At 41.6% G+C, this 12,710-nt stretch overlaps 1 protein-coding gene across 3 annotated transcripts in view; it reads right to left on the reverse strand.

The window, feature by feature from the left end:
- Positions 1-1,837: 1,837 nt before the first annotated feature.
- Positions 1,838-12,710, reverse strand: part of BNIPL (BCL2 interacting protein like) — a 35,168-nt gene continuing 24,295 nt past the window's right edge. For 2 of the 3 annotated variants that reach the window (XM_075607788.1, XM_075607790.1), the window contains exons 9-10: positions 6,628-6,726; positions 1,838-4,717 (exon numbers count right to left, since the gene is read on the reverse strand). In XM_075607788.1, the coding sequence (XP_075463903.1) occupies positions 4,612-4,717; positions 6,628-6,726 (205 nt within the window). In that variant the 3' untranslated portion in view covers positions 1,838-4,611. Of the gene's footprint in view, positions 6,237-6,627; positions 6,727-12,710 lie in introns of all 3 variants that reach the window. The other variant, XM_075607789.1, reaches the window with a different exon arrangement.

A 12,710-nucleotide genomic window follows, 5' to 3' on the forward strand; every position in this document is an offset into this window, starting at 1 on the left:
ATGATATTTAAAAAAGCATTAGGAGTTTAAAAAAAAAGTGCAGACATCTTCTAATAATACAGAACTGATTTATTAAAAATAAAACAATTCTAAATTATGAATAAAAATGTTATATTGTTCAGAGAATGTGTTGTTAATAACTTATTTTGGAAGATATGTGGAGATATAGTCCTGTTTTAAGAACAGGATGGCTGTAAACCCATCTGAAATATTTATTCAGGCAAACATTTAAAATGTCAAATATCCAACAGGGGAATGTAAAAATGACATTAATACTCGCACAAATGCCAATGTTTTCGTCCCTTTTGGACAATGCAATGTATAATATGGTAGCACTTGTTTAGCCTTATTTAGCTAGCCCCCATATACAACAAGGAACTTGATCAACCTTATTAAACTGGCAGCAGGTTAAATAAAATACCCCTAATAATAAACCTATTTTTACATATTTTAGATAAAGGTTCATTTTTATTATGATGTATTGTGGGACCTTTATAAATGACATTTGTTGAGTATATCCCTGAGGAAGTAGAAGTGGCCTATAAAACGCGTTGGGTCTTCTCACTGGATCCTATTACACAGGGGGACACTGTGCTCCTTTCTGGCTTCCCCCCCCCCCCCTCCACCTCTTTCTTGCATACTCTCCAATCGGGTGGGCCCAGGCGCACTACCCTAAGGCTGCGCCAGGGTGGCGCTGAGCGTGCAGGTGCTCATGCGCGGTGGCGCAAGCAAGCTGCAAATTCAAATTTGCTTGCTTGTCAAGCAGCTAAGCGCCGCGTATACTCAGGTGCTTGCTCACGCTGGCCACACACATTGCCGCAATGTGTTTCATCGCGGCCGGCGTGAACAAGCGCCCGCCCAGCGCCACCCTGGACAAGGCCTAAGGATTGGTGGATCCGGTGATCGTGGGATATATTTATATGATGTACTGTACCTATACTAACTTAATTAAATGTTAGTGCAATACTTACCTAATGTTTCAAATGGATAAATAAGCAATATTACAGTGTTGGCGGTTTTGTGCCTTTTTTTTTTTTTTTATAAATGAAATACTTGTACAGCCTGACCCTAACCAACCAGCCTAACCCTTACCCCAATATGCAGCCTAAGGCCGCACTTATAGTGCCGGCGACGTGACGTTGCCCAAAAACAAATGCATTGTTACCACCGCGTGCGCTTATAGTAAGTGCGACGTGGCGACGCTATTTTTGGTAGTCGTAATTATTTGATTTTTCAGGGGCTTTCGCCTCATGTAACAGCCCCTGAACCAATCAGAAGCCTGGTCGCCCGAGACACCGCCGCAAAGCGAAATACTACTTTCGCTTGCGGCGACGGGTGACGTCACACGTCGCCGGCACTATAGGCGTGGCCTAAATCTCTTCCCTGAAATCCCAATATGCCACCCTAAATCAGCACTCCTAATCCTAGTGATCTGGGAGAGAATTATTGCCGGCTAAATAAGGAAGAGAAGAGGTTATAGCGCGGACTGTTGGATATAATTATTTAATATATTTAATTATTTACATACATATATAATCCAATTAGACAGTTTGGTGGTTCCACTTCAATTTATTATTTACTGTGTACACAAGCGCTACTATATATTGTAAAACCTTTTGAGTGCTGAGGGTGTTTGTATTGGAACGCTGAAGAAATGTTGGCATTTTTGGTGCTAGCAATGTTTAAGCCCCAATAATATTCATTATATAAACCTAGACAAATCATAAATGTTATTTTTTTTTTGCAACTGAACCTCTACACATTATAAATCCATCTATGGTTTAATATTCTCACATATTACAGAAATTTCAGTAAAAAATAAAAAGTAAAGCGAATATAAAATTTATAAATCCTTTATTCAATGTTACACTTACACAATGTATATTATAATTATGTTCACAACCCTTAAAGTTACCAACACATCTATGCATATTATTTGTAAAGAAGTGCTTCAGCAATATAAAAGTACTGGAAACAGACCAACACATTTATCTGTAAAAATAAAAAAATATGCTTTCCTGAAATTAATATGGCATAAACAAATTTATAAAATAGAATATTTGATTAACCTTTTTAGGGCTGTAGATCCGCATCTTTGCCATTTGCTTCAGCGGTGATCACATGACCACCCCCCGGATGATGGAAACATACTGGAAGCTTCCATTTCAATCAGGCTTAGCCCAATCATCCCCTCGAAAACTAGTATTTGTGCCATGATGTACCCGGTATGTTAATAGGGCATCTGGCTTGCTAGGGCCAATGATGTAATGAGTACGTCATAAGGGCACTCTAAATGTGAATGCATATATAGCTCAACGTAATCCGGTACAATGCATATCCGCTTATAAACGCGATGCAAACGTGGCTCCCAATTTTCGTAAGTAATGTGGATTTTTTTTCTTTTGAACACATGATATACATACAGTATATACAGTAAGATGCAGATCTTCCTACCATGCTGGCTCTCGCGCTGATTTTTCTCCCTCCCTGTCAGCTGGAAGCCGACGGCAGAAGCAGGGAGAGGAGAGAGCTGCCAGCTGCTGATGCCGGGTCACTCCTGCGTGGGGGTGCCGCTACACTTCCGGAGCTGGGACAGCTGGGAGCGTTATCCCAGTTCTCCCCCTCCGACAGCCGCGGAACTCCTAAAGGGGTGCAATTCTCGCGCGCAAAAAAAATTCTATCGCAATGTGATTCTTTGGACCCTAAGCACCGTGTTATAACGGGGTTAAGCTGTATTTTGTAAAACTATAATGAACTATTATTATTTCAGTAATGTTCAACTATTAATAACATTTTAAAAATTGTGTTGGATCTTCCTTTTGGCTTGGCCCCCTGCAGCAGCCATATTAAATGTCCGTGAGGCAAAAACTATACTCCAGAAAAGATTGTGAGGGCAAACCCCAACCAAGATTAAAACGGGACCCCAATTTCACTTACAGATGAGGGGAACACTGTCAAAACTGCTCAGGATCTGAGAAACTTAGCAAATGTTACTGCCACCTCCACAGTGGCTAACATATTTATAAGCCACATGTTAGACACTATGGAATTCTGGGATATCACAAAGGAAATCTATAACCCAATATAATGGATGATGTCTCACCTTTAAGTTTCAAAAGGATGCATTCCTTTGTAATTTTTTAGTATTTTGGGAGATGCTGCTAAAATGTCCCCCGCCCCCTTTATGAATTGACTGTTACATTATGCAGCACTGCAGTGGGACATTCAAGTCAGTAGCGGTTATATTATGCAGCATTTTAAAGCTGTAGTTCAGTCAATATCCTGCATGTGTTTTTTTTAATAAATCAGTTCTGTAGTAAGAAAAAATACTTATAGCATATTCTGTTTTAAAAAAAAACAACTTTGAAAGACCAATTTTCTTGTATTCTATTTTAACAGCCATTTACTAAGGCACTGCCCCTTCATGTCCTGTCACAAGCCCTGGCACACCCATTTGTCAGCCCTGCCCTCCCTCTAGCAAATGTCAGTGCAGGATTGCTCATGAATATTCATGAGCTTCCACTGAGTAACTGAAGCAGAGGAAAAACATATCCCATATCTAAAGATTTCGCCAATCAATACATGGAGAACGAATTGACTGGCAGCTATACAGTTCTTTAGGTAATTAGAGATTGCCCACATGAAACTATTGAATTAAAAAAAAAAAAACTGAACTGCAGCTTTAAGGGGTTAAACAATATGGCTTTTAGATTTTAGAGTGTTTGTAAAGAAAAATTGTACCTTTCTTGTCGAGATTCAATGTTTTACTCTGTTTGAGTTTGCTAATAATGCCCCCCAGTATTTTTGAATCTTATAATAAAACATAAGTAGATTACACACCTTTGACACCAGAACACAGTGTTGTAACTTTTCCTTCAGCAAGTGTCTGAAACTGGTGTAATTATTTAATTCACATCTTTTCACTTAGTTTTTTTTAATAATTCCTGCTAAAAATATATATTTTAAAGTAACTGTCAATGTGTAAACATTGGTTTTTTTTTTTCCAATATAGAAATGATGCTGGTTGTCCATTTGTGTAACAGTGGTTTCTTATTTTGTTGTACTATCAAGGTAGAACTGTGGTGGGTTTTCTGAGCATTTATGCTTTCATTGTTTCCCATTATTGGATTTCATTAGCAGATCAATAAAAATAAACTCAATACAATTTATTAACAGGAACAATATTTTACACAGGAATTGACTGAATGGAAAGTCCTCTTAACCTTTAGTTAGTAAACGCTCTCAAGTAGCAAATGTAGTTACAGTAAACTTAGAAAACTTTACATATACAGTTTATACTCACACACAAGGATAAAAAAAAAAATACTGCATTAAGTATCCATCTAAATATAATCTGTTTCCTGTACAATCTTACTTTGACACAAGTTGTAGATTACAGTTAATTTCCTCTACTTGACAGAAGCAACATTCCCTTGTTTTCCTGAGTCAGGGATTTTACATTACGAAGCTTCCTCGGATGTCATCATAACTATACTTTGAGTGGAAATAATTCAATTTTTAAAATTCTGTATTTATAAACATTAAAGAAACACGGAAAGAGAGACACATAAATACCACAAGTGTGGTTCTACCTACTCTTTATTTTATTACCTAGGTGGGAAGCAGGGGGTCTCCAGAGCTGAACTGCGTTAATTGGAGGTCAGGGGATCCGCTGGTTCCCGAGATACCGCTGAAGGTGCCCCTGTACCATCTCCTGCTGGGGAAACAAAAAGGAGGTTTGCATCAGTCGCATCTTCCTATTTGTGCGCGTGCCACCGGAGATTTAAGAACCAGGAACTGGTAGCACCTCTGGAGGTATCCTGGGAACTAGGGAGTCGTGGAGCTGAGGATAGCACTGTTCTGCTCCGGAGACCGCCAGCTTCAGAATAATGTTTTATTTTTTTTAACGAGGCCTTTGGATAGAGTGCTGCTTTAAACAGTGAAGTTACATTTCAGGCTACACTAGCTTATTATGGTTAACCCTTTCATCAACAGAGGGGTGTATTAGTCCATCTGACAGTGCAAGGGTTAATACACAACATTGTTTGCACAAGAGAGCCTTAATATTATTGAATATTGTAAATTACAAAATGAAAACTTTTTTTTTTTAATAGCTGCAGCTGAGGAAGTACTGTAGTGCTAGATTTTTTACATATTCAAGCATATTTACCAAGCAGTCTTCTGCCATAACACACATACTGGCACTGGAAGATACCTTTCAGCCTATTGACTTGAATGAGCTTTAAAAGGTGTCTTTCAGCACCATAAAAGTTGCCTTATGGCACAAGACAGTTTAGTAAATAATCCTTTATCCACAACAGCTCAAGACACGATTTACCATTACGAAGGGATAAAATTGTAGCAGCTTGTGCTGGCCCATTTCTCTATGGCTCAACGTCACATTGCATCAAGTGAAAGACTACATATTCTATATAATATTCGGTGAGTTGTGTTATAGCATGTGATCAGCAGATTAAACATATTGGCCTTTTTTTTTTCTTCCAGTCCTCATGCATACAAGAGTTTGCATTATTATGGACAAGATGCCCAATACCAGTGCTATAAACTCAGATACAGTCGCACAGTATAATCCTGGGCCAAGCACATATGAAAACACCAATGGCAGACAGTTACGTGGCACCCAACTAATGAAAGCCATTTTCAAAAAACAAAACCTCTGCATTGCATACAGTATGTGCCCACTATATACAATTTCCAAGTCATATCTCTTCAGATTAATAGCTACAATTCAGTTTGTACTGTGTAGTAACTGGGTGTGTGCAGAAGTAATACAAAGAACACAAGGTTTTTAGACCATTAGGTTTTTCACACTGCATTACATGGTCACTAAAAAAAGGTCAGCAACAATTTTTTTTTTTTCACCTTCATTTTGTTTTGCTTTTTTACTACATTGTTCAAAAAGAAAACAGAAAGTTAATCCTACTATTATATACATTTTATGGGATGTTTTTTTCCAATTTAAAAAAAAAGTATCAAAAGTATTAAAACCACTGCACTTCCACGAATCAACAGTGTATCAAAAACTAATTTTAACTAATATTTTGAGCAGATATTAACTGGAATGCAAACAGGCAAACATCAAGGTTTCATGTTCAACATTTACTTTGATCACTGAATTAACACATTTGACAAAGCTCGTCATTAAATATATACATATACACAGATAAATAACAAATGTCTTCTTTTCAGTTTATCTGTTCATCTCCTGGTCTAACCTAGAAAATAAAAAGACAAAAGTTACGTTCAATATCTCTACATCTTTACTTTCAGAAATAGTTACACATTTTGGCGATACTGTACACCAAATAAGTGTCATCAGCGTTAGAAATCTAATTCTAAGTAGGCTGCATGTTCTCATTTTAATTGCTTGATTAAACCGTTAACTAGATCAGGTTTACACTTAAATGTGAATTGTGAACATGTACAGTAGTACTGTACCATGTATTTTTTAAAAATTGCAGCAGTGTAAGCACAGACACATTAATAATTTCAAGGTTCTTTGAATCCTCATGCCATTAACCAGTACAAACATTTTTCTTCAATTATCAATCCTATCAATTTTATAAAGAAAATTGTTTTAATATAGGAGCATAAAGGTAAACTTACTGTTTAACGCAATCTGGTATGTGCATTTGATCCAGTGAAATAATCTGCGACAGATCCCACAGACTGTTGATAAACTTCACCTTTCTACCAAATTTTGAGCTGCAATAAATGGAATAAGTAATTGCTGAAATAACGTCACATCAAATAGCTAGGGGGAAATAATGATTTTCACAAATTGTTTTACTATTACAACCAAAACTTGATTACTGAAGTCTTAAAGCACAAGTTCTAGAACCAAAAATGTCATCATTAACATCTTTTCAAGTCTGTAATGGTACAATTTAACAATACCTCACAGGTGGACATTTATTACTACAAATGCAGGGTCACGTTCAACATACAGTATAAGCTTGGCACCAATAGTGGGGAAGCTACATGAAGGTTTAGTACGGGAACACCAAATGGATAAACACAATTATTAGTAATAGTCAGTATGGATTTATGAAAGATAGGTCGTGCCAAACTAACCTTATTAGTTTATTTGAGGAGGTAAGTAGGAATTAAGACCTGGGTAATGCTGTTGATGTGGTCTACTTAGATTTTGCAAAGGCTTTTGATACGGTTCCACACAAAAGAGAGTAGTGTACAAAATAAGGGAAAGTGTACTCTGTAAAAATATTTGCACCTGGATTGAAAACTGGTTGAAGGATAGAGAACAAGGAGTTGTCATAAATGGACCTTTTCAGGTTGGGCTAAAGTTGTGAGTGAGCAAGGATCGGTACTGGGACCCCTGCCTTTTAACGTGTTTATTAGTGACCTTGAGGTTGGCATAGAGTGTAAAGTCTCCATCTTTGCTGATGACACTAAATTGTGTAAGGTAGAAGAATCAGAGCAGGATGTAATGTCTCTCCAGAAGGACTTGGACTGGAAACTTGGGATGGACGGAATGGACGGGAATAATATTTACTAATGCACAAAAGCATTAGTTAGACCAGCGGTGCGCAAACTGGGGGGCGCGCCCCCCTGGGGGGGCGCAAGATTGTTTAGGGGGGGCGCAGGAAGCAGCAGCGATTTTGCCAGGAGCAGAGGAAAAAAAGCCGTCTGCAGCTGCAATTTTTCTTTTGGCCATTAGGTGGCGCTGCGCTGTGCTACAGTACACCGCAGCATCTCCCTGCTTCCTACATCAGCGTGAGTGACATGGGGAGAGGGGGTGAGTGACACTGGAACATGGGGGAGTGAGACTGGCACATGGGGGAGTGAGACTGGGACATGGTGGGGTGGGAGTGAGACTGGGACATGGGGGGGGGGGGTGGGAGAGTGAGACTGGGACATGGGGGGGGGGAGAGTGAGACTGGGACATGGGGGGGGGGGGGGGGTGGGAGAGTGAGACTGGGACATGGGGGGGGGGGTGGGAGAGTGAGACTGGGACATGGGGGGGGGGTGGGAGAGTGAGACTGGGACATGGGGGGGTGGGAGAGTGAGACTGGGACATGGGGAGGGAGTGTGAGACTGGGACATGGGGAGGGAGTGTGAGACTGGGACATGGGGGAGTGAGTGTGAGACTGGGACATGGGGGAGTGAGCGTGAGACTGGGGCATGGGGGACTGAGTGTGAGACTGGGGCATGGGGGAGTGAGTGTGAGACTGGGGCATGGGGGAGTGAGTGTGAGACTGGGGCATGGGGGAGTGAGTGTGAGACTGGGGCATGGGGAGGGGTGTGAGTGACATGAGGGGGGTGAGAGTGTGAGATGGGGAGGGGGGTGAGAGTGAGTGTGACATGGGGAGGGGGGGTAAAAGAGCTACATGGGGATGGGGATGAGAGAGACACTGGTGGGAGGGAGGGAGACACTGGCAGGAGGGAGAGAGACACACAATGGCTGGAGGGAGAGTGTGAGAGACACCGGGTGGAGGGAGACAAAATAGCTGGTTGGAAAGTGGAAGAGAGACACTGGGGGGAGGGAGAGGCAATGGCTGGAAGGAGAGTGAGAGACAATGGGGGGGAGGGAGAGAGACACTAGGGGGAGGGAGAAAGAGAGAGAGACACACACAGGGGGAGGGAAAGAGAGTGGGGGGAGACACTGAGGGGAGGGATAGAGAGGGACTGGAGGGGGAGTGAGAAATACAGGGAGAGGGAGAGACTGGGAGAGGAGTGTTAGACTGGAAGAGGGGAGAGAGTGAGAGACAATGGGGGGAGGGAGAAGGAGACACACACTGGGGGGAGGGAAAGAGAGTGGGGGGAGAGGGGGAGACACTGAGGGGAGGGATAGAGAGGGACTGGAGGGGGAGTGAGAAATACAGGGAGAGGGAGAGACTGGGAGAGGAGTGTTAGACTGGAAGAGGGGAGAGAGGTCCTGAGAGATTCTAATGTGGCGGGAAGAGAGAGATTAATAATACAGCAGAAATGGGGACGCTATTAGACAAATATCATAATATTTATTTTTATGTTATGTAATTTGTGTTATAAATACTTTTTTTGTAGACGCGTGGCGGGGGCGTGACAAAGCTGGTTCGCCCTCAATGGCTGAACCAGCTCACGTGCGCTGATGTCATGTGATTTTGATTACATCAGGCAGGGGGGGCCCGAGAAATTTCATGGATGAAAAGGGGGGCTCGGCATAAAAAGTTTGCTCACCCCTGAGTTAGACCACACCTTGTATATGGAGTACAGTTTTGGGCACCACTCCTTAAAAAAAACCATATAAACTAAAAAAAAGTGCAGAGAAGAGTCATTACATTAATAAAGGGGGGAAAAAGCAAGAAGCTGCTACGCCGCACCACCAAAGTATTGAAGAGAGAGAGGGTGACTAGATTAAAAAATCTTCAATTTATTGTGTCATGGTAAAAATAGAAATCATACAATTACACTGACATGTTTCGCACTGGGCCCAGCGTGGAACATGTCAGTGTAATTGTCTGATCTTCATTTTTACCATGACACAATAAATTGAAGATTTTATAATCTAGTCACCCTCTCTCTCTTCAATACTTTGGTGGTGCGGCGTAGCAGCTTCTTGCTTTTTTCCAGTTTCAAATTTCATGCGGATCTGAACCCAGATGAACCCTGCAAGTGACAGAAGTTCTTATCCATTACCATAGGACCCTCAACATGGCAACATATGAGTCTCTGTGAGTATTTACTCATTATTATGGGCTGAGTTTATTAACTGTTATAGCTAGAGATGAACTTGTGTACATCAATTAATGTGCCTGGCTGCTTCACACTCTCACAGAGTAAGAGCCAGGTAGGCGTTATCCTCATTCAATAGCCAGCCTTCATAAGGATTGTTGGTTTATGGATGCTTTGCAAAGGGTAAATCCTTTCAGGAAGGCCAAAGCTACTGGGAACAGAGAAGACTTCAGAAGACTGAATGCAGAATTCCAAAGAGAGGCCAGAAAGGACAAAGAGAACTACTGGAGTGAACATTGCCAGATGGAGGAAGCGAGCAGGAAAGGTCTTACGCGAGAACTGTACACCTACGTGAAGAGGGCACGGTCAACATTCAAGGCTCGGAAGGCAACAGTTTGTGGGAGGACTGGCCAGGAATTGCATGACCAGCAAGCAATACAGTATGCGATTGGTGGAAAGAATACACAGAGAGGTACAAAAGTGAACATCAGAACCATCCGGCGGAGGAGAATGAGACACTGGAACTGAGCCAGATATTCTGGAGGAAGAAGTTGTATGGGCAATGAAGCAATTAGCCAACCGAAAAGACCCAGGAATCTATGGCAGAATTGCTCAAGCCCATACCAGTGGCAGCATTAACAGCGTTATGTCAACGCATATGGAGCATGTGTGAGTGACCGAAAGAATGGAAAAGAGCAATATTCATCCCAATTCTGAAGAAGGGTGACACGAAGGATTGCTCGAATTACCGCACCATAGCCTTGATACCACACGCAAGCAAAATCCTTCTGAAGATTATCCAAAAACGCTTGAGTACAACCGTCGATGAGGAAATGCCAGATGTTTAAGCTGGCTTCAGGAAAGGCAGAGGCACTCGTGATCACATTGCCAACCTTCGATGGATTATGGAAGAAAACGGAGTATCAGAAAGATCTCTACACGTGTTTCATCGATTATTCGAAGGCGTTCGATGTAATTGAGCACAACAAGCTCTGGACCTGCCTGAAGGAAATGGGCACACCACCACCACACCTGACCGAACTTAAAAGATCACTCTATCAAGATCAAGAAGCTACAGTCCGAACGCCATATGGATGCACGGATTGGTCCAAGATCGGAAAGGGCACACGCCAAGGATGCATCCTATCATCAGCAGCTTTCAACATGTATGCAGAAGCTGTCATGTAGCAAGCAGGCCTAGATGAGCCCAAGATTGGCGTGAAAATAGGCGGCAGAAACATCAATAACCTCTGATATGCCGACGATACCACACTGCTGAACTATACTGAAAATAAGAAGAATCTCAAACATCTGATCATGAAAGTCAAAGAAGAAAGTGAGAAAGTTGGACTGCGCCTGAACATTAAGACAATGATCATGACAACAGCAAACAATGCGAATGTTAATATCAAGATCAACAATGAAGAAATTGAAGTGGTTAAAGATTTAATCTTTCTTGGCTCCAAAATTGATTGCGATGGCAACTGCACCCCTGAGATCAAGAGACAGTTGACACTTGGAAGAAATTTGATGGTCAGTATGAACAACATCTGGAAGAGTAAAGACATCAGCCTGGCAACCAAATGCAGATTGGTCAGTGCAATCGTTTTCCCAATAGCAACATATGGCTGCAAAACCTGGACTCTGAGAAAGGCAGACAGGTGAAAGATCGATGCATTTGAACTGTGGTGCTCGAGACGTCTGCTACGCATTCCGTGGACAGCAAGAATAATGAACCAAGCAGTTCTGGAACGGATCAAACTGAAAATTTCACTGGCGGCCAAGATAAAGCAAAAGCTCTCCTACTTTGGTCACATCATGTGAAGCAAGTCGCTTGAGAAGGACGTCATGTTTGAAATGATCGGTGGCAAGAGAGGAAGAGGCCGCCCAAGAACTCGCTGGCTAGATATCATCAAGAAAGATACTGGACTGAACATAGCAGAATTGAAAGAAGCCGTGAGAGATCGGAAGACATGGAGAACACTGATCCATAGAGTAGCCGAGAATCGTACTTGACTGAACGGATAAGGAAGGAAGGAACATCTTTTCATTACAATTCATTCATCTCAAGGAAAGGAAAAGAACAATTGACATCCCATCTTTTCTTTCATCAAATTGTGTATTTCTGTACCCTTTGGAGTCCCAGCCTTTCCTGTCCTAGGGATTTATACAAATTAATAAAGGGGATGGATAATCTGATTTATGAGGAGAGGCTAGCTAATTTACATTAGAAAAGAGGCGTCTAAGAGGGGATATGATAACTACAGTATTTACAAATATATTCGGGGACTATACAAGAAGCTTTCAAAAGAACTATTCATCCCACGGGCAGTACAAAGGACTCAGGGTCATCCCTTAAGATTGGAGGAAAGGAGATTTCACCAGCAACAAAAGGAAAGGGTTCTTTACAGTAAGGGCAGTTACAATGTGGAATTCATTACCCATGGAGACTGTGATGGCAGATACAATAAATATCTTTAAAAAAAAGAAGAAGGTTGGACATCTTTTTGGAAAGTTATACAGGGATATACCAAATAAGTAAACATGGGAAGGATGCCGATTGCCATCATTTGGAGTCAGGAAGGAATTACGTTTTCCCCTTATGAGATCGCATTGGATGTTTCACTGAGGTTTTTTTTGTTGGCCTTCATTTGGATCAAAATATTGTAAATGCAAATATAGGATAAATATCTGTCTAAATTTAGCATAGGTTAAACTTGATGGACATATGTCTTTTTTCAACCTCATCTTACTAAGTCAGGGTTGCGTGGTGGTTACAGGGGTCCCACACTCATCCCTAAAGTATTTAAATTAAATGCCGGCAGACAGCGCAAGGCCTCTGTAAATTCCCTTACCTTGGTTCCAGTGATGCGGCGTCAAATGATGCTGCATGGCCATGTGACATCGCGTTGCCATGGCAATGTGACGTCACATGACCCTCCGGCGTTATTGGACGCCGGAGCCAAGGTAAAGGGGGGGACAGCATGCAGGGGGAAAAGTTTGCGCACCCCTGTACT

Source organism: Ascaphus truei, chromosome 7 (genome assembly GCF_040206685.1).
Source record: "Ascaphus truei isolate aAscTru1 chromosome 7, aAscTru1.hap1, whole genome shotgun sequence".
In the NCBI taxonomy this organism is placed as follows: domain Eukaryota; kingdom Metazoa; phylum Chordata; class Amphibia; order Anura; family Ascaphidae; genus Ascaphus; species Ascaphus truei.